The following is a 26925-nucleotide window of genomic DNA, read 5'->3' as shown; positions in this document are numbered from 1 at the left end:
AGTCTTCTCTTGGATATGATGTCAGCAAACAGCAGTGATTGACCACGAACCAATCCAGGTAAAAGTTCACGAAGAAAAAAAAAAAAGGCTGCGACCAAGCAGCCCCTCCCCCACCCACACAGCCGCCCCTGACCTGGAGCTCCCGGCTCTGCGGCCCATCCCCGCGTGACCTCTACTTTGGGGACCGCGTCCACGTTCCCAACAGCTGGGAGAGGCCCCAGTCGGCGGGTGACCTGGCCATCCAGGCATCAGGCAGGGGAGGGAGCTGGCTCTGGCCTCCAGACTCAGGTCTCGGTGTCCAGCCCAAGTGGGACAGAGGGACCTGGGCGGAAGGCACCCGCGAGAGGCAGCCCGAAAGACGCAAGGAGACAAGTATTCCGGAGGACCTCAGAGGCAGCCCTGACCCAGCCCAAGCTTCTCTGGCCTCTGGCTCGCCGGCCGAGAAAGAAGGCGCAGCAGGAACGCGGTGTCCTTCCTAAACGCTGAACGTGCCCCACCGCTGCCAGGGCAGGAGCCGCTGCCCTTCGTCTAGGCTGCTCCACGGACCCAACTCTTCCTGCTGCCAGATGGACACAGGTTCCCTCGCCTGCGAGAGCCCAGTTTCTTTACCTCCTCTCCCTCCAGACCCCAACAAGCACCCGCCCCCTTCTTGCGCCTCCTCCTGGAGACTGTCAGGGTACCTGCCTGGCCCATCCTGAGCCTGTCTCAGCCACCATCCCCCTCCCCATGACCTGTCTGGGTTCCCCAAGGGCTGCTGCCTCTCTGACCTCCAGCATCCAAGCACGTGCCCCTCCTGCGCGGCGGGCCTTTCTCCCTGGGGTGTGGTCTCCTGGATACATGGGTGTATGCCAGAGGCTCCTGCCACCTCTGCCTGGAGGGATCACTCTGGGGTTTGCGTCAGCCCTGTGCCTCCAAGGGCTAGGACCAGTTCTCAAAGAGGAAGGGGAGAGATCACAGACAGGATGGAAAAGTCTTGGGAGCAGCTGGGGAAACGGGATGCCCTGAAGTTTTCCGAGCCCCAGAAAAGCATTTCCTTCTCCCAAACAATGCTGACACCCTCGTCACCTCCGAAACAAAGGTGACACCTCAGACTTGGAAAGGTGCAAAGGGAAAGAGTTCGCTCCCTCCCAAACATCGCAGTCTCCCAGAGGAGTGACAAGGACACAGAAAGAAGCAATAGATAAAGCTGAGGGCAGTGTGCCTGCAGCAGGTCCACTGGCTCAGCCTTCAGCTTCAACACCAGCGTCCCTGCCTGACTTCCCGAAACACTGGACATTTTGAATATGGAAAGTTCCAGGCACTGACCTGAGAGATAGGGTCACAGCTGTAAAATCCTATAAACAGAGTCGGTAGGAAAAGTCTAGGCTCAGGCACAGGCATAGGTGGTGGGTAAAGCATTCTATCCCCAAACGCAACCCCAGATAACATGTTATAAGGGAATGGGGAGTGGGAAGGGGTGAGCTGGTGAGCTGGTGGTGGGCAAGGGGAAGACGCATCCTGAGAACGGGGCAACCACACCCAGACTAAGGAGCTTGGAGGACCCGCGGGACAGAGACCTGGGGACCGCGCTGGGCCGGGCAAGTGGACCCTACGGAGCTGGAGCTCTGACCTCAGCCGAACAGAGAAACCTCGCAGCAGGCTTGGCAGAAAATGTGGGGACCTCGGAGAAAAGCAGTGGGCCTGGGGCTCGGCAGGAAAATTCGGGGCGCGCACGCTTGGCCCCTGTCTGATGGCCAGTTCTGCGCGTACCCCCTGCGCAGGAGGGTGGGGAGCCCCGGCTGGGCGCAGACGCCGGGGCCGGGCGTGCAGCGCCTGGGCTCCGGGGGCACAGAGCGACCGGGCGCCGGCGCTCCGGTCGGACGGGGCCGGGGGGTCGCCCCGTGGGGACTGCCCTTGGGGGCTCCGGGCCGGCTCCGGGCGCGGGCGCAGGTGCGCGGGACGCGGCGTCAGCTCACCTGCGGAGCACCGGGAGGCACACGATCAGCAGAAGCGCGCCGAGCAGGAGGCCGGGCCTCCGCCGCGCGCCCCACTTGGGCATCGTGCGTCCACTGCGCCGGACCCACTGGCGCTGGAGTCCGAACCCGACCGGGAGGCTCGGCGGGGGCGGGGCCGCGCGCCGGTCGCCGAGGCAACAAGCCGCCGCGCTCCTGGCCCGCCGGTGCTCATTGGCTGCAGACCGAGGGCCCGCCCCGAGGCGGCGCGGCGGGGCGGGGCGGGGCCGCGGGGCGGGGGCGGGGCCTCGCGGAGAGTGGCGGGGGCGCCCGGCGGTTTCCGGTCCTCAGCCCCGTCACCGCGCGCTAGATCCCCTCCCGGGGGCCTGTCCCTGAGAGTCTCTCTGAATGGCAGAGACACTGCAGCTGGAGATGTGCAAACAGAAGCTGACCTCCTGGGCGCGCGCTGCTCAGCCCTTGCACACTTGAACACGCGGGTAAAGTCACCCCCGGCGCGCTGAATTGGAGATAGGTGCGAAAGGTTTCCAAAGCCAACGCAGTGTTTTAAAGCAGTTCAAATGCTGAAGAGAAAAGTTTTTTAAATAGTGACTTATCATGTGAAAGTGAAAGTCGGTCAGTCGTGTCCGACTCTTTGTGACCGCGTGGACTATACAGTCCATGGAATTCTCCAGGAAAGAATACTGGAGTGAGTAGCTGCTCCCTTCTCCAGGGGACCTTCCCAGCCCAGGGATCGAACCCAGGTCTCGTGCATTGCAGGCGGCTTCTTCACCAGCTGAGCCACCAGGGAAGCCCAAATCGAGAAAGGAGTACCTCAAGGCTGTATATTGTCACCCTGCTTATTTAACTCTTATGCAGAGTACATCATGCAAAATGCTGGGCTGGATGAAGCACAAGCTGGAATCAAGATTGCAGGGAGAAATATCAATAACCTCAGATATGCAGATGACACCACCCCTATGGCAGAAAACAAAGAACTAAAGAGCCTCTTGAGGGGAATACATGTAAATCCATGGTTGATTCATGTCAATGTATGACAAAAACCACTACAATATTGTAAAGTAATTAGCCTCCAACTAATAAAAATAAATGAAAAAAAATAAATAAAGAGCCTCTTGAAAGTGAAAGAGGAGAGTGAAAAAGTTGGCTTAAAACTCAACATTCAGAAAACAAAGATCATGGCATCTGGTCCCATCTCTTCATGACAAATAGATGGGGAAGAAATGGAAACAGTGAGAGACTTTATTTTGGGGGGCTCCAAAATCACTGCAAATACTGACTGCAGCCATGAAATTAAAAGACATTTAAATTAAAGAAATTAAATTTAAATAAATTAAAATAAATAAAAGACAAATTAAAGAAATTAAAAGAATAAAGCTTTTCCTTGGAAGAAACCTAGACAGCATATTAAAAAGCAGAGACAATACTTTGCCAACAAAAGTCTGTCTAGTGAAAGCTATGGTTTTTCCAGTAGTCATGTATGGATGTGGAAGTTGGACTATAAAGAAAGCTGAGCGCTGAAGAACTGATGCTTTGAACTGTGGTATTGGAGTATTGGAGAAGACTCTTGAGAGTCCCTTGAACTGCATGCAAGGAGATCCAACCCGTTCATCCTAAAGGAAATCAGTCCTGAATATTCATTGGAAGGACTGATGCTGAAGCTGAAACTCCAATACTTTGGCCACCTGATGCAAGGAGCTGACTCACTGGAAAAGACCCTGATGCTGGGAAGGATTGAAGGTGGGAAGAGAAGGGGACGACAGAGGATGAGATGGTTGGATGGCATCACCGACTCAATGGACGTGAGTTTGAGTAAACTCTGGGAGTTGGTGATGGACAGGGAGGCCTGGCGTGCTGCAGTCCATGGGGTTGCAAAGAGTTGGACACAACTGAGCAACTGAACTGATCATGTAAAAAGCCAAAACATTATAGATTTTCTTTAGACAAATGTGTCTGGCACACATTTGAATAGCATGGAGATGGGTGCAAGGGGCCAACTGAAATATTCTCTGCCTTAGGGTCCACTTGTTCTGGTCCTCACTCCTACCACTTTCAATTTTTTAATTTAAAAAATGTCCAGATAAACCTCAAATTTTAGGAAAAGATGAATAAAAGTCTTATTTTGGCACAGAATTATGTCACAAAGGAAGTTGTATGATATTTGGGCAAATTTATGCTTTCTAGCAATCACAAGCCCGACTCATCCCAAGAACAAAATTCAGAGTTTACTGAAAGAAAATATGAAACATGTCTAGGGAGGCTGATGTTTTTCACAGCATCAGAGTTTCTAGAAAATACACATGCAGGCACACACACACACCACTGCATGTTTTAAAACTGTATGCTGCACTTGCACAGAGCTCTGGACTTGAAAAGCTGCTAGGAACACAATGAGGTTTTACTTCTGGAACAAAGAGAAGCTGCGTTTACTTTGAAGAGTTTTTTTCCAGCATTAAGCAGATATTTGTCAGCTAGAGAAAGTTAAACCCAGGAGAGACAGAAAGGAAGGAACAAACAGGCAGGCGGAAGCCGTGGTGCAGTGGCAGAGGGTGGGGGGTGGCTGGGGCTGGCCCAGGCCGGAGCCGCCCTCAAGGCTCCAGGGCGCAGACTCTCCCCCTGAGCGCACGCCCCAAAGCCAGCATCTTCTATCCACTTTTTTTAAGACATAAAATTGCCTGATAGGTGTTAAGACTGTGATAAAAGTGTGTTGGTGTAACTGGAGTGAGAGACGGCCCAGGAGACACACGGGGAAGGGGTTGCAGGTGAGGCCCTTCCCGCTTGCGTCCCAGACACACCTGTCCTGGTTCCTGGGGACGCTGCTGAGCAGCAAACAGCACAGTCCCGGGACCCCCCTGCTGGTCCAATGGCGAGAAATCCACACTCTCGATAAAAGGGGCCCAGGTCTGATCCCTGGTCAGGGAGCTAGATCCCACAAGCAGCAACTAAAATTTGGCAGAGTCAAATAAACAAATGTATTTTTTAAGGGAGCTAGGATTCACACAAATTATTGCAAAAGTAATAAATGAATAAATAGCACAGTCCACTAAACACCAGGGTATCCTTAAACTATTTAAACAGTATCAGATTCTCCTTTTTTTTTTTTCAGATATTAAACTTGTCGACATGGGCTATAAAAACCAAGAAATAATTAGCCCAGCCCTGTGTCCTTTGTTTTTATTTATGGGGGAAATTGTGAATAACTCAGTGCTACAGAAGAAATCCTTACCCCTTAACCTGCTGACAGCTACAGACCTGTAGACATGCCCTACTCCTGGGTTAAGAACACATTTACTCCATCAGGATTCAGTGATACCTGGACGGCGCTGCAGAGGTGGTGCTACTCCAGACGTGTTTGCTGAGGAGCCAAGATTTCGGGTTCTTAAAAGAGTAGCAAGAGATGCCTTCAAGATACTCCTTTGCAGAATGCTTGATTGCTCGTGACCCTGAGCAGAGCATGGAATTCTCACATCACTGGGCAGGGAGGCTACAGTTCAGTGACCCGGCCAATGGGGCTGTAAACAGTGGTGTGTGTGCAGATCGTACCTAATACCCGCAACGGTAACCTGCACAGGCCAACTTCCCCATGCCGGTGTGCAGAAAACAGAACGAAACAAGTGGTCCTTAAAGAACGAGGTACTGCTGACCTCCTCCCCTCCCAGGACTCTCCCGCTACCCGCCGTGGAGACAAGGGTGGACGAGAGGTGAGGAGAGGACCAGGAGCCCAGTTTCCATGTCAAGCTGCCAGAGTCTGGAGCCAAGAAACAGTGAGCCGGTGGGAGCACAGGGGGACCGCCTGGGAGTAAGTGAGCATCATCTCAGCCCTGGATGAAAAGAACGCGGAAAACCACTGTCCGCGAGGGGGCATGTATATACCTGCGGCTGATTCATGTTGCCGTTTGGCAGAAACCAGCACAATTCTGTAAAGCAATAAGCCTTCGATTAAAATTATTTTTAAAAAAAGAATAAAATCCTTGTCCTCAGGAAACGAGAAAGGAAAATGGGTCCGAGTTGGGACGGTCAGTCAAAGCTTCCCCAGAAAGGCACATCCGGGGTGCTGGGGGCCTGTGTGTTTGCCGGGGGTGCACCGGCTCCAGCGCTGGCCTGGGCGGTTCCCAAAGGCCACTTTGCAGCTCAGCCTCTGGGCGACTGAAAAGCAAGATCTGACTCAACAGCGTTCATTCATCCAGACAGGATCAACAGCGTTTGGGTTCGCTGTGTGCGGAGCACTGTTTCGGGTATGGGGAGGCTTCAGTGGCCCCTCTCTCGGAGACGTCTGCCCCGGCTGAGGAAGCGGAACAGCAAAAATGCACAAACCAATCAGTCCTCTGTGTTCAAGGCGACACCAACCCTGGGCTTCTTAACCTGTGGGTGGGCCAGAGGCCAGAGGAGGGCTCAGGGGAGCCCACCGGGCCCCCTGCTGCAGTTCAGGGAGCCAGAGCAGTAGGGGGGCTCCTCCCTGGGGGGCTGGGCGTGGGGAGCAGGCGCTCCCCCCGGTGGTGCTGTGTGCAGGGACCCCGCCATCGCGCCCGGCACCTCAGAAGCGGCAGCTGCATTGTGGCCTTTCTGTGTCTCGTGGATGATTTGCTCCAACCGCTCGCAGTCATCTTTCGTGCTGTACCGCCGTGCCTTTGTACCTGTCACTCCAGGTGTTGGTCCAGGTACAAACTCCACAAAAGGCCCATGTCCCAATTCCACAGCATGAAGGAAGCGGACGAGAGAAGGGGGTGTCGGGGGTGCCATGTACAGAGGAGGCCTCACCAAGCGGGCGTTGCCAAGCAAAGCCCTGAGTCATCACCTGTGTGCGGGGCTGAGGAGGGGCCGGCCAAGCAGAGAGGGCCCCGGGGGGCAATGCCCCGGGGTCCAGGCCTGCAGGGAGGTCGGGAGCCGGGCAGGCCTGCAGGGAGGAGGCCAGGGGAACCAAGACCGCTCAGGCAGGCCTTCCATTGCAGAGCTCTGACTCAATGAGCCAAGGAGCCAGGGCAGGCTCTGGGCGTGGCATCCACTGCGTTTCCTAAGGTCATCTGGATGCCAGGAGTGGGCAGCAGTACAAGAAAGGGGACCGACCGGAGGCTACTGCAGATGTCCGTGTGCTGAGACAGTGGCAGCCTGGCACGGGGAGGAGTCTTTGATTCCTGGATCGTTTGTGGGGAGAAAAAATAAGGAGGGTTCGAGAATGACTCCGTCATGCTGGGCCTGAGAAAGAGGAGGAAACAGGGTTGCCGTCCCTGGGATGGAGGAGACTGGGAGGGTCGGCCTGTCCAGAGGCCCAGAAGCCCAGCTCCGGCCAGCTGCTTGGCCTGCGGAGGGTTTGGTCCACCGAGGACTCTGGCAACTGTGATGCAGGGAGGTGTGGAGAGGCTGGGGCAGCGGAACGGGCTAGGGAGGACGAGGGGCCTCGGGCCGAAGCAGACAAGCCTCCTTCAAGGATATCTGCTGCAAGAGGAAAAGAGAAATAGGAAAGCAGCTGTGGCTTGTGACCCTGAGTCAAGGATACAGACCAGTTTTCATCTCCACTTCGGGTGGGAGAAGGAAATCGCAGACTGGACACAGATATGCGATCGTGATCAAAGAGACGGAAAGCACTGAAGCAGAATGGATGTGGTGCATCTCTGCAGCCACGTCCTGAGGGGGTGTCGTGGGTGGGCCAGGGCTGGGGAAGGCGGGCTCCGGGGTGAGCAGGCGGGGCCATGCACAGCAGCACGCCTGCCTGGTGGCAGAGCGATTGCAGATACAAGCCGTGTGAGCTGTCGGCGGTGAGCACCAGCTGCGCCCTCTGAGTCTGTCCTGAGTATCTGATCATTCGCTTTCAGATGTAGGCATGCGTGTGGGAGACGCCACAAAGTGAATCATTAAAACTGCATTAGTTGAAGTAAAATAAAGCAATGGTTAAAGATTCCTACGAAAACTATCAATATCATCTACGAAAACAATTATTAAGAACTTTCATACACTCTCACCCTCCTGGACTATGGCTCAGAGGGTAAAAGCATCTGCCTGCAATGAGGGAGACCCGGGTGTGACAGGTTATTTGCAACTCTCAGAATATACCAAGACTGAGTGACCCTCAGTTGCGACCCTCCCCTGAAACGCTTCACATCCTTTACCCCCGACAGACGTGGTCAGATTGCTCCGGACGCCGTACTGAGCTGGTGCTCTGTGTTGGAGGCTGAGAATGCACCGGTGGATGAGACATACCTGCCTCCATCCCGGCACCACTGCGGTTCTGGAAGGAAATGGGCTCTTGCATCTTTTCTTCCTCCTCGTTTTATTGAGACAGAATTGACATCAGCATGGCATACATTCAAGGTGTGCGCCATAATGATCTGACTTACATACGTCACGAAACGATGATCACAGTAAATTTAGTAAACCCACATCACCTCATTTAGATACACAATTTAAAACAATAGAAAATAATTAGAACAGAGATAGGAAAGCAAAAGAAGAGTGAATCAAAAACACAATAGTCATCAAAAAAAGACACATCTCCTTGAGCCTTAGTTTTTCCATCTGGGCATAGTTCTCATGTTTAGAAATGATGTATACATCATATCTGAGGTATAATATTTTCTTGTGATCTGATGGTTCTGATTTCTGGTTTTCTCCACAGACTCCATGAATTTGAGTCTAAAGCCCCAGACAATAATAAGGTCCTTTGTAGGAGTTGTATGGTTCATGGTAGAATTCTCCTTAGTCGAGCCAGCCATTCCCAACAGTGGAGTAGAAGGCAGTCTCACTTTCTCCTCCTGCCAAACAGGATGGTTCCTTCTTCCCTCTGGACACCAGATTACTTGCTAAACTTCTTGAAACCTCTACACAACATAACGAAGTGATAAGTCTGTTTTTGGTGCGCTGCTTTGAGTTCAAGCCAGGTGCTGTATTTGGATTATAAGCACAGTTGGTCCTCCACATCCACAGGTAACACATCCACGTCTCAACCAACCGAGAATCGAAACCTACTCGGGAAAACAATTCCAGAAAATTCCCAAAAGCAAAAGTTAAATTTATCACGGGTCAGTAACTATTCACGTAGCATTTACATTGTATTAGGTATTACAGGTAATCTAGAGAGGATTTGAAGTGCGGTACAGGGAAGGATGTGTGTGCATCATATGCAGATGGTCTGCTCACCGAGTTTTGTAAGGGACTTGAGCAGCGTCGGGGGTCCTGGAATCAGTCCCCTCAGACACGGAGGGAGGGCTGTAAGGGACTGCCTCCCAGTGCTGCCATTTTGAGAGAGCTGGTTGCAGTATTCACGACCGCGGGGCTTCTCTCACCAATATCTGTCCTCGACCAGAAAGAGCTTTGACTACACACAGACGGCTCAGGAGTCATAACAGATGCTCCATGCCAGGCCCTGCTGTCTCACGCGTGTCACAGCCAACAATCACACTGTTGTTCCTTCTCTGACTGGATGACCCAGCAGACCACCACGGAGACACACAGACGGGAGGGAAAGCCTGAAGACATTGCTCACTGCCCCTGTACCTCCGCAACTACACACACACAGATACACACGTACACACACAAATGCATGCATACATGCACACACACAGAGATACACACACATGCACACACACATACACACACAGAAATGCATGCACACTCACACACAGACATACACAAATGCACACAGACCCATACACACACAAGTGCATGCATACATGCACATGCACACACAGAGATATACACATTTGCATACACACACATACACACACAAATGGATGCACACACAGATACACACACATGCACACACACACACACAAATGCATGCACACACACATGCACACACACACACACCAGGAGTCTCCAGACAGAACATACAATACGCTCTCTCTTCACCCTCTCTTCAGCCAAAGACAGGTCCGTTTCTCCCAGCTGAGTATGGAGAGGCAGAAATAAAGCACGTTCATTTTACTCATATCTGCCCCAGAAGCACTTTTGAGCAAAGACTAAAACATGCTGCAGGTTGAGCGTCTAACTGGAAAATCTTTCACTGAAGGTTTTGGAGACTCTTCAAAGGCTGAAATCAGCATCACATGAATTTACTATAATAAACATAACGATTTCCCTGTTGATTTTTAGGATATTTTCAATTCCTGCTACTGTAGGCAATGCTCTGTGATATTATGGATATAATCTTCGGCCTGAAAGTGCACCTGGGGATGGACTCGGTCAGTGAAGAAGGCTGTCTGGACCCGGTACCACCCACCTGCGGATGTCTGTGCTGTAGATATCTGAGCTGCTCTTCTCCTTCTCGAACAGAACGATCTGGAAGGACAGGCAGGGTGGCGGAAGAAAGGGTGAGCCCTGCAGGATGAGCAGGCCTGGGGTGAGGGCGGGTCTGAGCCCTAAAGGGGGGCTGGGGCCACCCACCTCATTGGTGCCCGGCTGGAGCCAGGAGCCAGGCAGGTAAAGCGCTTCCTGAGGCCCAATATTCCAGTACCGCCCAAGGTTACGGCCATTGATGAACACACACCCGTGCTTCCAGCCCTGCAAGGGAAGCAGGCTGGAGATCCGGGAACAGTCACTGCACAGTACAGGTGAGGCTCCCGGGCATGGAGCGCGGAGGGGAATCCAGAGGGGGCACAGAGACCCCGCCACCCGGGGGCAGCTGAGGCTTCCGGGCATGGAGTGAGGAGGGGAGCCCGGGGGGGCACAGAGCGCCCGCCACCCGGGGGCAGCCGAGACTCCCGGGCATGGAGTGAGGAGGGGAGCCCGGGGGGGCACAGAGCCCCCGCCACCCGGGGGCAGCCGAGGCTCCCGGGCATGGAGTGAGGAGGGGAGCCCGGAGGGGCACAGAGCGCCCGCCACCTGGGGGCAGCCGAGGCTCCCGGGTATGGAGTGAGGAGGGGAGCCCGGGGGGGGCACAGAGCGCCCGCCACCTGGGGGCAGCCGAGGCTCCCGGGCATGGAGTGAGGAGGGGAGCCCGGGGGGGCACAGAGCGCCCGCCACCTGGGGGCAGCCGAGGCTCCCGGGTATGGAGTGAGGAGGGGAGCCCGGGGGGGCACAGAGCGCCCGCCACCTGGGGGCAGCCGAGGCTCCCGGGTATGGAGTGAGGAGGGGAGCCCGGGGGGGCACAGAGACCCCGCCACCTGGGGGCAGCTGAGGCTCCCGGGTATGGAGTGAGGAGGGGAGCCCGGGGGGGCACAGAGCGCCCGCCACCCGGGGGCAGCTGAGGCTCCCGGGTATGGAGTGAGGAGGGGAGCCCAGAGGGGGCACAGAGCGCCCTGCCATCCGGGGGCAGCCGAGGCTCCCGGGTATGGAGTGAGGAGGGGAGCCCGGGGGGGCACAGAGCGCCCGCCACCTGGGGGCAGCCGAGGCTCCCGGGTATGGAGTGAGGAGGGGAGCCCGGGGGGGCACAGAGCGCCCGCCACCCGGGGGCAGCCGAGGCTCCCGGGTATGGAGTGAGGAGGGGAGCCCAGAGGGGGCACAGAGCGCCCGCCACCCGGGGGCAGCCGAGGCTCCCGGGCATGGAGTGAGGAGGGGAGCCCGGGGGGGCACAGAGCGCCCGCCACCCGGGGGCAGCCGAGGCTCCCGGGCATGGAGTGAGGAGGGGAGCCCGGGGGGGCACAGAGCGCCCGCCACCCGGGGGCAGCCGAGGCTCCCGGGTATGGAGTGAGGAGGGGAGCCCGGGGGGGCACAGAGCGCCCGCCACCTGGGGGCAGCCGAGGCTCCCGGGCATGGAGTGAGGAGGGGAGCCCAGAGGGGGCACAGAGCGCCCTGCCATCCGGGGGCAGCCGAGGCTCCCGGGTATGGAGTGAGGAGGGGAGCCCGGGGGGGCACAGAGCGCCCGCCACCCGGGGGCAGCTGAGGCTCCCGGGTATGGAGTGAGGAGGGGAGCCCAGAGGGGGCACAGAGCGCCCTGCCATCCGGGGGCAGCCGAGGCTCCCGGGTATGGAGTGAGGAGGGGAGCCCGGGGGGGCACAGAGCCCCCGCCACCCGGGGGCAGCTGAGACTCCCGGGTATGGAGTGAGGAGGGGAGCCCGGGGGGGCACAGAGCGCCCGCCACCCGGGGGCAGCCGAGGCTCCTGGGTATGGAGTGAGGAGGGGAGCCCAGAGGGGGCACAGAGCGCCCGCCACCCGGGGGCAGCTGAGGCTCCCAGGCATGGAGTGAGGAGGGGAGCCCAGGGGGGGCACAGAGCCCCCGCCACCCGGGGGCAGCCGAGGCTCCCGGGTATGGAGTGAGGAGGGGAGCCCGGGGGGGCACAGAGCGCCCGCCACCCGGGGGCAGCCGAGGCTCCCGGGTATGGAGTGAGGAGAGGAGCCCGAGGGGGCACAGAGCCCCCTGCCATCCGGGGGCAGCCGAGGCTCCCGGGTATGGAGTGAGGAGGGGAGCCCGGGGGGGGCACAGAGCCCCCGCCACCCGGGGGCAGCCGAGGCTCCCGGGCATGGAGTGAGGAGGGGAGCCCGGGGGGGCACAGAGCGCCCGCCACCCGGGGGCAGCCGAGGCTCCCGGGCATGGAGTGAGGAGGGGAGCCCGGGGGGGCACAGAGCGCCCGCCACCTGGGGGCAGCCGAGGCTCCCGGGCATGGAGTGAGGAGGGGAGCCCGGGGGGGCACAGAGCCCCTGCCACCCGGGGGCAGCCGAGACTCCCGGGTATGGAGTGAGGAGGGGAACCCAGAGCGGGCACAGAGCCCCCTGCCATCCGGGGGCAGCCGAGACTCCCGGGTATGGAGTGAGGAGGGGAACCCAGAGCGGGCACAGAGCCCCCTGCCATCCGGGGGCAGCCGAGGCTCCCAGGTATGGAGTGAGGAGGGGAACCCAGAGCGGGCACAGAGCCCCCTGCCATCCGGGGGCAGCCGAGGCTCCCAACCTGTGACAGGCGGTGCTGTCTTTTTTCAAACAGCAGGGCTTCTGCTTCCAGAAACAATTACGAGGTACTAGGGGTGACCACCACTGTTGAGAACAACCATATAAGCTATGTGGTTTTAATCTGCTTCTGATCCAAGGAAGAATTCCAGGACCAACACCTGGGGGAAGACATGGAAACAGTGTTCCCCTAGAGGCGCCTGCTCACCCAGGAAGAGAAGGCGGGAAGCGGAGCGGAGCTCTCACACCTCACACACACCCAGGTTTCATCCGGGAAAGCTCAGTCTCAGGGAACCTCATTAACTAGTCTGCTCTCTGCATTGGGACCTGTTAGGGGAGGTGCGCACTGGGAGGGGTGTTGACAATGTTTCGTTTCTATCTCAATGGTAATTTTATGGTGTTCACTATTGTGATAATTTATTGATAATTTATTGATTGTGATAATTTATTGATCTGTACATTCATATTTTGTGCTTTATATTATGCAGGTATTTACATATAGAAGATATACTAGGTAAAAAATAATATCCGAGGAAAGGAGGCAAATTGGAGAATACACTTTATGGAACAATGCCCTTAGTGTAAAAGGGTGACATGTGTGTGTCCAAGCACAGTTACTCATGAAACCACACATGAAACCGTTGGCCACGCCTAATTCTGGGAAGTAGAGAGGAGTTGGGGGGGTGGGGAGAGAACCCACACCCTTTGCTGTCTACATATTATTATTTGAAATTTTCACTGTGCTTTGATGTATTATTTCTTAAACAATGAAAAGTTAGGAGGACTGAAACCTGTTGGAAACCTTGGTTAAAGTGAGGAAGGGAAAGAACGCGGGGGCCTCCCTTCCAGACCCCGCGAGGACAGGCGTGCGTAGAGGGGCGCTCACTCACGGGCAACTGGAGGAAGGTATCCTGCGGGGAAGAGCCAGCCATCAGCGTGCCCAGGTGGAAGGCAGGGCTTGAGGAGGGGCCCCTGAGAGGCCTCCAGGGTGCAGAGCGGAGCCTGGGGGCCACACATGAGGAGCAGGAAAGCCTTTCCCAGTGCCAAGGCTCACGCTGACCCCGAGCCCCCACAGGACAGGCTGACCCTGGGACCCCCATAGGACGGGCTGACCCCTGACCTCCCCACAAGACAGACTGACCCCTGACCTCCCCCACAGGATGGGCTGACCCCGGGACCCCCACAGGACGGGCTGACCCCTGACCTCCCCACAAGACAGGCTGAGCCCTGACCTCCCCCACAGGATGGACTGATCCCGGGACCCCCACAGGACGGGCTGACCCCTGACCTCTCCACAGGACAGGCTGACCTCTGACCTCCCCACAGGACGGGCTGACCCCAGGTCTCCTACAGGACAGGCTGACCCCTGACCTCCCCCATAGGACAGGCTGACCTCTGACCTCCCCACAGGACGGGCTGACCCCAGGTCTCCTACAGGACAGGCTGACCCCTGACCTCCCCCACAGGACGGACTGACCCTGGGCCTCCCACAGGACGTGCTGACCCGGGCCCCCCCAACAGGATGAGCTGACCTGGCCCCCCAACAGGACATGCTGACCCTGGGCCTTCTCTACAGGACGGGTTGACCCCGGGCTGACCCCTGACCTCCCCCACAAGACAGGCTGACCCCTGATCTCCTCCACAGGACAAGCTGACCCCGGGCCTCCCCCACAGGATGGGCTGACCCTGGACTCCCCCACAGGATGGGCTGACCCGGGCCCCCACACAGGACATGCTGACCCCAGGCCTCCCCCGCAGGATGGGAGTTCTGTGTCAGGGGCTCTGCTGGAACCAGGATCCTTGATAACCCTGAGCACCTCACTCTGGGGCCATGAACCTCGGCCCCTCGTCTGCAAAGGGAGGGGTTGGGGACCTCAAGCTCCCTGGTCTCCAAAGTTAGGCCAGGCCCAGGGCCAGGGCCAGGGTCAGGGCTAGAGTCAGGGTCAGGGTCAGGATTAGGGTTAGAGTCAGGGTCAGGGTCAGGGCTAGAGTCAGGGCCAGGGCCAGGATTAGGGTTAGAGTCAGGGCCAGGGCCAGGGCCATGGTCAGGGTCAGGGTTAGAGTCAGGGCCAGGGCCAGGATTAGGGTTAGAGTCAGGGTCAGGGTCAGGGCTAGAGTCAGGGCCAGGGTCAGGATTAGGGTTAGAGTCAGGGTCAGGGTCAGGGCTAGAGTCAGGGCCAGGGCCAGGATTAGGGTTAGAGTCAGGGCCAGGGCCAGGGCCATGGTCAGGGTCAGGGTTAGAGTCAGGGCCAGGGCCAGGATTAGGGTTAGAGTCAGGGCCAGGGCCAGGATTAGGGTTAGAGTCAGGGTCAGGGTCAGGGCTAGAGTCAGGGCCAGGGTCAGGATTAGGGTTAGAGTCAGGGCCAGGGTCAGGATTAGGGTTAGAGTCAGGGTCAGGGTCAGGGCTAGAGTCAGGGCCAGGGTCAGGATTAGGGTTAGAGTCAGGGCCAGGGTCAGGATTAGGGTTAGAGTCAGGGTCAGGGTCAGGGCTAGAGTCAGGGCCAGGGTCAGGATTAGGGTTAGAGTCAGGGCCAGGGTCAGGATTAGGGTTAGAGTCAGGGTCAGGGTCAGGGCTAGAGTCAGGGCCAGGGTCAGGATTAGGGTTAGAGTCAGGGTCAGGGCTAGAGTCAGGGCCAGGGTCAGGATTAGGGTTAGAGTCAGGGTCAGGGTCAGGGCTAGAGTCAGGGCCAGGGTCAGGATTAGGGTTAGAGTCAGGGCCAGGGCCAGGGCCAGGGCCATGGTCAGGGTCAGGGTTAGAGTCAGGGCCAGGGCCAGGATTAGGGTTACAGTCAGGGTCAGGGTCAGGGTCAGGGCCAGGGCCAGGGCCGGGGCCAGGGCCATGGTCAGGGTCAGGGTCAGGGCTAGAGTCAGGGCCAGGGTCAGGATTAGGGTTAGAGTCAGGGCCAGGGCCAGGGCCATGGTCAGGGTCAGGGTTAGAGTCAGGGCCAGGGCCAGGATTAGGGTTACAGTCAGGGTCAGGGTCAGGGTCAGGGCCAGGGTCAGGGTCAGGGTTAGAGTCAGGGCCAGGGCCAGGATTAGGGTTACAGTCAGGGTCAGGGTCAGGGTCAGGGCCGGGGCCGGGGCCGGGGCCATGGTCAGGGTCAGGGTCAGGGTCAGGGCTAGAGTCAGGGCCAGGGCCAGGATTAGGGTTAGAGTCAGGGTCAGGGTCAGAGCTAGAGTCAGGGCCAGGGCCAGGGCCATGGTCAGGGTCAGGGTCAGGTTTAGGGTTAGAGTCAGGGCCAGGGTCAGGGTTAGGGTTAGAGTCAGGGTCAGGGTCAGGGCCAAGGCCGGGGGCCAGGGCCATGGTCAGGGTCAGGGTCAGGGCTAGAGTCAGGGCCAGGGTCAGGATTAGGGTTAGAGTCAGGGTCAGGGTCAGAGCTAGAGTCAGGGCCAGGGCCAGGGCCATGGTCAGGGTCAGGGTCAGGTTTAGGGTTAGAGTCAGGGCCAGGGTCAGGATTAGGGTTAGAGTCAGGGTCAGGGTCAGGGTTAGGGTCAGGGCCAGGGCCAGGGCCATGGTCAGGGCCAGGGTCAGGATTAGGGTTAGAGTCAGGGTCAGGGTCAGGGCTAGAGTCAGGGCCAGGGCCAGGGCCATGGTCAGGGTCAGGGTCAGGTTTAGGGTTAGAGTCAGGGCCAGGGTCAGGATTAGGGTTAGAGTCAGGGTCAGGGTCAGGGTTAGAGTCAGGGCCAGGGCCAGGGCCATGGTCAGGGCCAGGGTCAGGATTAGGGTTAGAGTCAGGGTCAGGGTCAGGGTTAGAGTCAGGGTCAGGGTCAGAGCTAGGGTTAGGGTTAGGCTTAGAGTCAGGGTCAGATTTAGGGTTAGAGTCAGTGTCAGGGTTAGGGTTAGGGTTAGGTCAGGGTTAGGGTTAGGGTTAGGGTTAGGGTCAGGGTCAGGGTCAGGGTTAGGGTTAGGCTTAGAGTCAGGGTCAGATTTAGGGTTAGAGTCAGTGTCAGGGTTAGAGTCAGGGTTAGGGTTAGGGTTAGGGTTAGAGTCAGGGTCAGGGTCAGGGTCAGGGTCAGGGTTAGGGTCAGGGTTAGGGTTAGGCTTAGAGTCAGGGTCAGATTTAGGGTTAGAGTCAGTGTCAGGGTTAGAGTCAGGGTTAGGGTTAGGGTTAGGGTTAGGGTTAGAGTCAGGGTCAGGGCCAGGGTCAGGGTCAGGGCCAGGCCCAGGGTCAGGGTCAGGGTTAGGGTTAGGGTCAGGGTCAGGGTCAGGGTTAGAGTCAGGGTCAGGGTCAGGGTCAGAGTTACTGTCAGAGTCATGTTTAGGGTCAGTGTCAGGGTCAGAGTCAGGTTTAGTGTTAGAAGGAGCATACTTCTTGAAGAATGTCATTTTCAGTTCCAGAGAATAGATGGTGAACCTGCTCAGGGGAATTTTATCCAGAGTAACAGGTCCGATCAATCCTGCAGAGTGGAGGGAGCAGAGGTCAGATGGCTGGGACATTCTCCGGTGTCCAAGCACAGACTCACAGCCCGGAGTCATCTGTGACCGGGGCTTGGCCTAGGGGCAAGGATTGGTCTGACCTGGGTGACTGAGGGTCTCCAAACCACCAGGAAAGCTTCCCACCCAGGCCCTGAACTTCCCCTGGTATTCCCCAGAGGGTCTGGGTCCCACAGCAGAGAGCCAGGACGCCTGGCCCAGCAGTGGGAGTCAACAGGACTGGGGGGGCAGTGGGGGGACAATGGGGGGACAGTGGGGGGTGGTGGGTGGAGTGGGGGGCGGGGGGACAGGCGCTGCTGGTCCCCAGACCCAGGGTCCGCCTCTCCCGGGGGACAGCCTTTCCTCCAATCCCACCCTCAACCTTCGGGTCCAAGTCACAAGGCAGGGAGGGCATGGCTGTTACCAGAGCCCACCTTTCTGCTGATTTTGAATTTTCCATGAAAAATTGACTCGTCCTTGATTCTCCACCAGGATCCTTAGAAGCTGACATTCCTGCTTGGGACAGACCAGTTCATGGGGACACAGCACGGAAGGCTTGTCCTCTGGAGCCCAGTCTTGTCAGAGTCCCAGATGGAAGACAAGCGAGGGGGAGCCGAGGGCGCCCCAAGGACCCTGAGTGCTCCTGCTCGGTCCACCCTCACAGAGGCCCGGGGCTCAGTGGCACTGAGACAGAGCCAGCCAGGGGCTTGGCAGGAAACGTCCACCCTCACCCCAGTGCAGAAGCTGAAGCCCAGGACACATCAGGGCCAGGGGCACGCACGCAGACTCACAGCCCCAGCCCTTCTGCCAGGACCCTGAGGGGCCCATCACCCCCGGCAGAGGGGGAGACGGGAGGGTCTGCCTCAGGAATAGCGCATTTGCGCTGGAGGCCTGGGTCTAGGGCAGCAGCTTGATGTCCAAGTTACATACCGTGATTGAAGGAATGTCTATGTCCCGATAAACATCAGTCAGAATCCCTAAACTTGTCTCATTCAAAAATACCTACAAAAGAAGGGCCGGCATCAGATGGAGAGGCCCACCCAGAGGAAGGGGCAGGGAGATCGAGGTTGGGGCAGTCTCCAGGGAGGGAGCCACCAGCCTGCTGTCCATGGGCGGCCAGAAGCCGGCCCAGCGAGAGGCCCCAGTAGACTTACAGCGCGACAGGTAAAATGGGCCTTTTCCACCCCAATCAAGCCTCACACACAGAGGTGCTTAAAAGCATATCAAACAGCAAAGGGGCCCAGCGACTGGCCCTGCCCCACGGCGGAGCTGGGCTGATGTCCTCCTGCAGCCAGACACCAGCCCACCTGAGCCTCGTCCTGCGCGTTGGCATGGAGCCGGCCCCCGGAGCAGATGGTCATCTCATAAAGCGCGAACCCGAAGGACTGGCCGTTGCCGTTGTTGATGGGCAGGTTCTCCATGTTGAGTGGAACGTTAGAGGTGACTGGCTGAGAGGTGGGCAGGGAGCCAGGGTGAGGACCAGGCCCTTCTCCCTAAGACCCTGGGCAAGCTTGGCTATGCCTACCAACAGTCCCCGAGAGCCCTTTGATGAGACGCCGTGTGACGACGCCTGTGCCCTAGTCTCCACAGACCAGGAGCCTGGGGGCAGGCAGAGGGGCCCCCTCTCTAATCCTGAGAACCAGCAGCGTCAACGACTGTGTCCCAGCTCAGTCGAGACTTTGCCAGAGAGCAAAGCGACGCATCGAGCAAGCGAGCGTTTGCATCTGCAGCATGCGCGGCACGGCTCACTAGTGGAAGGAGGCTCAGCGCAGGCGAAACCCCGTGAGCTCAAGGGGGAACGTCTCCCAGGGACGTCCCTGGGCTCCAGGGGCTGAGACGCTGTGCTCCTCATGTGGGGGGCCTGGGTTCAGTCCCTGGTCAGGGAACTAGCTCCCACATGCCACAGCTAAAGATCCCCCATGTGGCAAGTAAAACAAAGACTGCCACAAGTAAGACCCGACATGGCCAAAGAAATGAGCAAAAACAAATTAATACGAACAAAGGCAGAGCTGACATCTTCCAAGCAAGGCTTGCCTTCTCTTCTGCGGGGACACGGACCCTAGTCTCAAGGGGAGCAGGGGGCCCTGCCGTCGGACGAGGCGGTGCTGGAGAGGACGCGGAGCCCAGCTGCACGGGCTGCTGGCTCTGCCACGCTCAGTACGGGGCCTGCGAGCAGGCATCTCTGCGGTCCCATTCCCCCCCAGGCCCCCCACTCTTCAGTTCACCCCCATTCACGGTCCTCCCAGGAGGCACCCCGGCTCTGCCCGCTGGTCCCAAACATGGATAAAACTTAGGAGCACGCCCCCGCTTCCACAGAAAGTCCCGAGGGCCTCCCTGCTGTGTGGCCTCGGCCCCCGTGTCCCCAGCAGCCACTCCAGGTCCCCGGAGCCCAGGGGGTGCTCACCCTCTGCAGGTAAGGCAGGGCCTCCCACAGCGGCAGGTAGTGAGATAGCTTCAAGGAGGGGTACACCGTCTTGGGAGTGGGACTCGGAAGAGGGGGCAGGGGCCTGACTGCAAAGGAAACGGGCAGCGGGAAGCATCCACTCCTTCCCCACACTGCCCCGCCCTCCCAGGGCCGCAGGAGACGGGGTCCCAGCCCAGCGGCGTTCCTCCAGCCGTGAGACACTGGGGGACCAGACCCCCGGGGAGCTCAGGGCCGGAGGTCTCTGCCTGCTGCCGCTGCCGCCTGGCTCCCTGGCATGTGGGAGGCGCCTCCCTAACGTAATTTCCGCAGATACAGCTCACAGGGTGACGCTCAGGAGCGCATGAGGGCGTCTCCATGCAGAGAGCTTTGTCAACCGTCACTCCAACTTCCAGCGGACAAGCACCACTCTCTTCACATTTAGAGAACATGATGTCGCTTAGAGGGCTTAAAAACAACGTGGTTCTCAGGTGGGAAAACCAGGGTTTGAACTAAGGCGGCCCCTGCCCTCACTGCCTTTTAAGTTTCTGCCCACGGGGAACCCTTCCCTCTCCTACCCCCTCCCACAACTTCCCGAGGAGGTGCAGCCCCCCAACAAAATGGCAGCTGAGTACCCAGGATGGATTCAAAGAGGTTCCGGAGCGCGAAGTACTTGGTAGTGTAGTCCCCAGCCTCTGTCAGCACCGCGTCGTAGTCTGCAAGACACCAGCCGCCTTCTCCAGGCAGGCCCCCCACCGGCCGCCTTCTCCAGGCAGGCCCCCCCACCGGCCGCCTTCTCCGGGCAGGGCCCCCCAAGAGCGTGGGAACCGACTTCCCGGCCCAGACCTCTCTGGCCATCCCCGCAGCCATGCCCGTGTCCGAGGCCACGGCCACCTGGCCTGCCCTGCTTCCTTTCGCAGAGGACACTTATCTGCCCCCAGCCGAGCCGCCCAGGAGGCCTCCAGGGCCCAGAAGGCACCACCCCAGGTTCTACTGGGGAGCCCAGGGCAGGGGCCCACGGTCAGGACGGGCGGGGCAGAGTGAGACGTCACGGCGGCCCCTCTGCGGCGAGGTCAGCCTGCTCTCTGCACTGTGAGCGGGTCAGAGGGAAGGAGACACAGAGGTGAGGGAGTTCTCGGTGCTCAGCACAGATTAGGGGCCAAGAACCCCATGATGCTTGAGGGGCCTCCCCGGTCAAGCCGCAGGGCCCCCAGGGCTCAGGGGGGCCCCTCCCGGAGAACACTTGCCGTAGCTCGTGGTAACACCTCTGTGCTTCTCAAAACTCGTGGCCCCGTTCATGAAACCAAAGTTGGTCCCCCCGTGGAACATGTACACATTGAAGGAGATCCCAAATCGGATAAATTCAGACACACTCTTTTCAACCTCTGCAGAGGAGGAAGATGAGAAATAGCGAAGGCTAAAACTTCAGAGAAGACAGAAGTCTCTAGGAAAGCCACTCCTCTCTGGCACTGCCCCATAGGCCCTCAGCGTCCACAGAGCATCTAACCAGACAGCAGGTGGAATCGACCACAACCACCCTAGAAAACTAAGCTTGGCCAAACTAAGCAAGTGTTAGTCGCTCAGTTGTGTCCGACTCTCTGCAGTCCCATGGACTGTAGCCCCCCAGTCTCCCCTGTCCATGCAATGATCCAGGCAAGAAAACTGGAGTGGCTTGCCACTCCCTTCTCCAATACTAAGAGCCTTTTCAAAAGTTACTTTTCCCAGAGAATTTCACTCTGAGCTACATCTATTAAACAGCATCCTGAGAGCCTCTGCATCACTTAAGGATCTCGTGCTCATTAAATTTTTTGAAATTATACAAATAATTCGTCTATTCTTGTGAACTACCTGCTCGGGTAGTATCTCTGGGGCCAGTGACCACTGCCTTCTCATTTGTGCCCCGAGGCCACGCTGGCCCTGAAGGACACGAAGGTTTGCAGGCGTGGGTTCGGCACTGGCTGACCCCTCACTCTCCTTCTGACCACGCTCAGCCCACTTGCCCGCTCAGAGCCTCTGCTCCCCGGTCTGTTGAACAAAGGTCCCCCTCCCTCCCACATCACATACGGGTGAGAATTAACTGATAGGGAAGGAATACACACAGCGCCTGACAGACACGTGGTCAGAAACCTGTTGTTCACTGGTGGCAGTCTGAAGTTATTTTCATTTGCTCCCTATTTTGCAGTTCAAAGCAGGTTTTTCTCAGTTACCCACTATCTTTCAATTGTTGTCTTTATTTCCGGTACAAGTGAGCTTGCTTTTGTAAATTTTTATCGTTAGTAGAAAATCACTTCTATTAACAACCTCCTCCAGGCACTGCTCTGGGCGGTTTACCCGGATCACCACACTTCATCCTAACAACAGCGCTCCGGGGAAGAGGCGGTCACAGGGGCCACCTCACTGGGGCCGCAGAGCCGGGCCCGAGATCCAGGATTTCCAGTCACTCTCACCTCCTGGCCCCTCAGCTGCAGAGGCCACTGTGACGTTCAGGAGATGCATCCCGCCCTCAGAGACTGTGCGGGGCCCCCCAGCAGCCGGCCCTCCCTCTTCTGTCCCCGCAGCGGCTTGGTCAGGGGTCGGGGACTCTTCACTGAGTGTTTACCCGACCGCCTGTCCGTCCACGGAGCGGCGAGCCTCCAGGGCGTGGAGCCAGTGGCTCAGGCCCCCGCACCCTCGGGCTTGGCCGCGGCCCCTCCGCAGGAGGTGCGGGTCCGAGAGCTGACCAAGGAGCAGGGCAGGGTGAGCGACGCTCGCAGGGCAGACGCCACGGCAGACTCACCGTTCACACCCACCACCTTGTGGTCGTTTCCCCACGTATCAAACCAGCCGACCCAGAACTCCATGATCACAATGGGCTTGTGGCTCTAGGAACAAACCAAGTCAAACGCTAAGTCTGACGCCAGGAAGAAGGGAGATCAGAAGACATGAAGATGACAAGTCAGCATTTGAGGAGCTCCCTCTCTCCACGCGTCCCTGCTGGGCGCGGACGCTCCGTGCCCCTCACCCAGCGCACCTCTGCAACCACCCACAGCAGGGGCTCCTGTTCCCCACAGGCCCAAAAACACACCCCACGTGTACTAAGACAAAGGGACAAAGAGAGACATAAAACCGAGCGCGGGGGCTACTTATCCGTCTCAAGAAATCAGAAAAATAAACCAAAGAGTAAAACAAAGGAAGTAACAACCTGATGGCTATTGCTGAGGGCATCTTGCGCTCATAGTAAGGCCCGCGGGGACCTGTGGACTGGTTGTGGACAGGCTGAGAGCAGCACAGAACACAAATAGATTCAGAGCCGCCAGCACCCTTCTCTTCATCGATGGGCTGAGCTCTGCTCATCAGCAAGGACAGAGACACCTGAGAGTAAGACCCGCCAGCCCGACCTGATGGAAACGCGCAAACGAACCCGGAACGCCCCTCTTCCAAAGTGCTCACAGGCCACGCACCGAGGACAACCGTATCACAAGCCATAAAGCAAACTGGAACAGATGTAAAAGAACAGAGATCACAACAGGTAAGTTCTTGGATTTTCACAGCATTAAAATAGAAATCACTGACAGAATGATATCTAGAAAATCCCCAAACACTGAGAAATTAAACAACATGCTTCCAACGGATACATGGAATATAGAAATGAAAAGTTAATAATTGAATTCAATGAAAATTTAATGCTTTGAACATTTTAAAAACATCACTTGAAAATTTAAAAAAATACAGCAAAATACAGCAAAAGTGAAAAAAAATACAGCATTTCAAAATTGGTGGGATGGAGCAAAACCAGTGTACACAGGAAAATTCATAGCACTAAATGCTTGTATGAGAAAAACAGAAAGTCTCAAGTCAGTAACCTAAGCTTCAACCAGAAAAAAAAAAAAAAACTAGTAAAAATAGAGCAAATTCTATGCATAAGGTAGAAAATGTTAGAGGTTACACTAGAAATACATAGAAAACAAAAACATAATAGAGAAAAAAGCCAAAATCTAGTTCTCTGAAAATATCAACAAAAGTGATAAGCTTCAAGTCATACTGACCAAGATTTTTTTTAAAAAGAAGAATACATGAAATTGTCAATAACAGGAGTGAAAGAAAGGTCATCATTACTTACAACAAAGACATTCAAAGGATATTAATGGATCATTACAAACACTCTAAGGTCATGAATTCAAAGCACAGGAGATAGAATGAATCCTTAAAAGACACAAGCTGCCAAAACTCACTTAAGAAGCAGTAACCTGAACTATGCTGTATCCATTAAAAAAATTAAATTTCTAATAAAAAATCTTCTAAAAAAGAGAATTTCAAGTCCAGATGCTCTCAATGGTGAATTTTACCAAACGGTGAGTAAGACATACTAACATTTCTACACAATCTCTTCCAGAAGACAGAAAAGGAGGGCATTTTATGCAGTCAGCATGACCCTAATTCCAAAATCAAATAAAGGCATTTCAAGAAAAGAAAACCCAGCATCAGCATTCCTCACGAACACAGAAGCCAAAGTCCTCAACAAAATCCGAACGAGTGGGAAACAGCGGTGTATAAAATGAGACCACGCCACAACCAAGAGGGATTCAGCCGGAGAATGCAAACGTCGGTCAGCATTCAAAACGCAAGCGACCCGTGTCAGCGCCCACGAAGCGGGGAGCTAGGCCCTGAGCGCCGCGATCAGGAGGGACGCGGCGCCGATCAAGGCCCAACACGTGGGCCTCAGAGTCGTCAGGCAGCACGAGAGAATGGACACCGAAGGCCCCATTTTGATGAAGTGAAGTGAACTAGCTCAGCCGTGTCCGACTCTTTGCAGCCCCATGGACTGTAGCCTACCAGGCTCCTCCCTCCATGGCATTCTCCAGGCAAGAATACTGGAGTGGACTGCCATTCAGAAAAGGCCAGTCATCTACGGCTCCCTGGGATGGGAGGAGGGAGGGGAGCTAACTGCAGGAGGAGGCCTTCTAGACAGATGACAGTTGCAAAAAGACCTGCTAATCGCACATTTTCAATGGGTGGAGTCAACGGTGTATAAATTGTTCTTCAATAAAACTGCTTTTAAGGGAACGAGAGGAAAACAACAGCAAGGGAGACGCAACAGGAGACACAGCTGTGACACTGCCCTTGGCACAGCTCCCTGCTTCCAACGAGCCGGAAACGCGCAGAAACCGTGAGCACAGGGGACTGAAACTGAGGGGACTCCCCTGGCTGGCAGGGGTCAACGCTTGGCTTCCTGACGCACAGGGTGTGGGTTGGATCCCTGGTCAGGGAACTAGGGGCCACGTGTCTCTCGGCCAAAAAACTGAAACAGAAAACAGAAGCAATGTTTTGACAAATTCAATAAAGCCTTTAGAAACGGTCCACATCAAAACATCTTAAGAAAAAGAAAGGACTGTGGAGGAGGGTGGAGGCCGAGGGGAGGGGGCGTTTGCACCTGGAAGGGGGCGCGGGCAGCGTGGGCCTGGAGCCACAGGTAGCCTGCAGAGTTCTTGCGAAGCAGAGCTGATCCCGAGCACCCGGCCCCGCTGAGCCAGGAGGGAGGGCGCCGGCCGGCACTGGTGTCCGTCCTCGTCGTAGCTCACGGGGCCAAGGGGCAGAGCTGCCCAGCGCATCTCTGGGGAGAGTTCTCGGCCACGGCCCCGCACCCAGCATCCACGTTCACCCCCCGCTGTCCCTCCGGGCCTCCTGGGAGGCGCTCCCCGCACTGCCTAATACAAGCGGCAGCAGTCCCGAAGCTGGGCCCAAGGCCTGTCCTGGAGCAGCTCTGCCCGGGCCCGCGGCCGCCACCTACCTGCAGCTTGTACAGATGCTTGAACGAGTCCACCTTGAACCCCTTCATGTTGATGGTGGCCAGCACTGCAGAGACAGACAGGACGGGGCGCGGCTGGGGCTCGCCACCCCCGACAGGGGTGCAGGGTGCCCTCGGAGGGAGGGGCAGCAGCGGCTCCTCCCTCTGCAGGTGGGAAGGGCCCCCACGCACGCCCTCACGTTCCCGGCACTGCAGGGACAATGTGAGGGAAGAAGGGCAGTTCAAAGCAGCCCTGCTGTGTGCAGAGAAGTGGATTAGACCAAGGTCGCGTGACTCACATGGACCTGGGACCCCCGGCCCCCTGGTGAGCACAGGGCCCACGGTCAGCATGCTCCACGGTCAGCACAGGGCCCACGGTCAGCACACCCCACGGTCAGCACAGGGCCCACGGTCAGCACACCCCACGGTCAGCACAGGGCCCACGGTCAGCAGTAACAGAGCGGCATGCCACCAAGAAGGGGCAGATGACGCGACAGGTGTTTCCTGGACACCTGCTGCCCTGGTCACTGCCCCCACGGCCGGGGCCTTTCGGTTCTGTCCTCCACTGCTGGGTGACATCCCCCCGCCACCTGCTGCCCAGGGGCACACGCAGTGCCCGCGGAGACGCAGCCGGGGTCCCAGCTGGCTCTGGAGGCCGGGCCCCACTCAGCACTGCCTCCTGCTGCCACACAACTCCCAGGCCCGGGGAAGCTTGACTCTGGCCAGCTCCAGCCCAGACTCTAAACCACAGAAAAACTGGGAAAGAGGGAAAGCTGTGAGGAGGAGGCTCCAGGGAGACGTCAGGAGTGAGAACCCGGGAGCCTGCCCGCGGGCACGCCACCCCCGAGCCCAAGTCCTCACCAGGGGGCATCACGCCTGAGTCCACGTCTGACCCCGAGTCCTCACCAGGGGGCATCACGCCTGAGTCCACGTCTGACCCTGAGTCCTCACCAGGGGACATCACACCCGGGTCCACCCCTGACCCCGAGTTCTCACCAGGGGACATCACGCCTGAGTCCACGTCTGACCCTGAGTCCTCACCAGGGGGCATCACGCCCAGGTCCACCCCTGACCCCGAGTCCTCACCAGGGGACATCACACCCGGGTCCACGCCTGACCCCGAGTCCTCACCAGGGGACATCACACCCGGGTCCATGCCTGACCCCGAGTCCTCACCAGGGGACATCACGCCTGAGTCCACGTCTGACCCCGAGTCCTCACCAGGGGACATCACGCCTGAGTCCACATCTGACCCCGAGTCCTCACCAGGGGACATCACGCTCAAGTCCACGTCTGACCCTGAGTCCTCACCAGGGGGCATCACGCCTGAGTCCACGTCTGACCCTGAGTCCTCACCAGGGGACATCACACCCGGGTCCACCCCTGACCTCGAGTCCTCTCCAGCGGACATCACGCTCAAGTCCACACCTGACCCCGAGTCCTCTCCAGGGGGCATCACGCTCAAGTCCACGCCTGACCCCGAGTCCTCTCCAGGGGGCATCACACTCAAGTCCACGACTGACCCTGAGTCCTCACCAGGGGACATCACACCCAGGTCCACCCCTGACCCCAAGTCCTCACCAGG

General features: G+C 57.5%; 2 protein-coding genes across 7 annotated transcripts in view; both read right to left on the bottom strand.

Moving 5' to 3' along the window:
* Positions 1-2070, bottom strand: part of LOC122680122 (beta-galactosidase-1-like protein 2) — a 39202-nt gene extending 37132 nt beyond the window's left edge. Inside the window, exon 1 of one of the 2 annotated variants that reach the window (XM_043881155.1) lies at positions 1956-2070. In XM_043881155.1, coding sequence (XP_043737090.1) covers positions 1956-2038 — 83 coding nt within the window. In that variant the 5' untranslated portion in view covers positions 2039-2070. The remainder of the gene's footprint in view (positions 1-1955) is intronic. The other variant, XM_043881242.1, reaches the window with a different exon arrangement.
* A 6123-nt stretch (positions 2071-8193) lies between these two features.
* LOC122701636 (beta-galactosidase-1-like protein 3) overlaps positions 8194-26925 on the bottom strand; it is a 38870-nt gene continuing 20138 nt past the window's right edge. Inside the window, exons 9-22 of one of the 5 annotated variants that reach the window (XM_043914814.1) lie at positions 25344-25408; positions 22353-22437; positions 20824-20961; positions 20212-20292; positions 19580-19686; positions 18483-18623; positions 18106-18177; positions 17610-17691; positions 17072-17159; positions 13652-13763; positions 12766-12848; positions 10326-10458; positions 10162-10220; positions 8194-8905 (exon numbers count right to left, since the gene is read on the bottom strand). In XM_043914814.1, coding sequence (XP_043770749.1) covers positions 8884-8905; positions 10162-10220; positions 10326-10458; positions 12766-12848; positions 13652-13763; positions 17072-17159; positions 17610-17691; positions 18106-18177; positions 18483-18623; positions 19580-19686; positions 20212-20292; positions 20824-20961; positions 22353-22437; positions 25344-25408 — 1268 coding nt within the window. In that variant the 3' untranslated portion in view covers positions 8194-8883. Of the gene's footprint in view, positions 8906-10161; positions 10221-10325; positions 10459-12765; positions 12849-12883; positions 12923-13651; positions 13764-17071; positions 17160-17191; positions 17257-17609; positions 17692-18105; positions 18178-18482; positions 18624-19579; positions 19687-20211; positions 20293-20823; positions 20962-22352; positions 22438-25343; positions 25409-26925 lie in introns of those variants that run through there. The other 4 variants (XM_043914796.1, XM_043914805.1, XM_043914822.1 and 1 more) reach the window with 4 other exon arrangements.

This window comes from Cervus elaphus, chromosome 1 (genome assembly GCF_910594005.1).
Source record: "Cervus elaphus chromosome 1, mCerEla1.1, whole genome shotgun sequence".
NCBI classification, from domain to species: Eukaryota; Metazoa; Chordata; class Mammalia; order Artiodactyla; family Cervidae; genus Cervus; species Cervus elaphus.
This window is presented reverse-complemented; position numbering and strand designations above follow the sequence as displayed.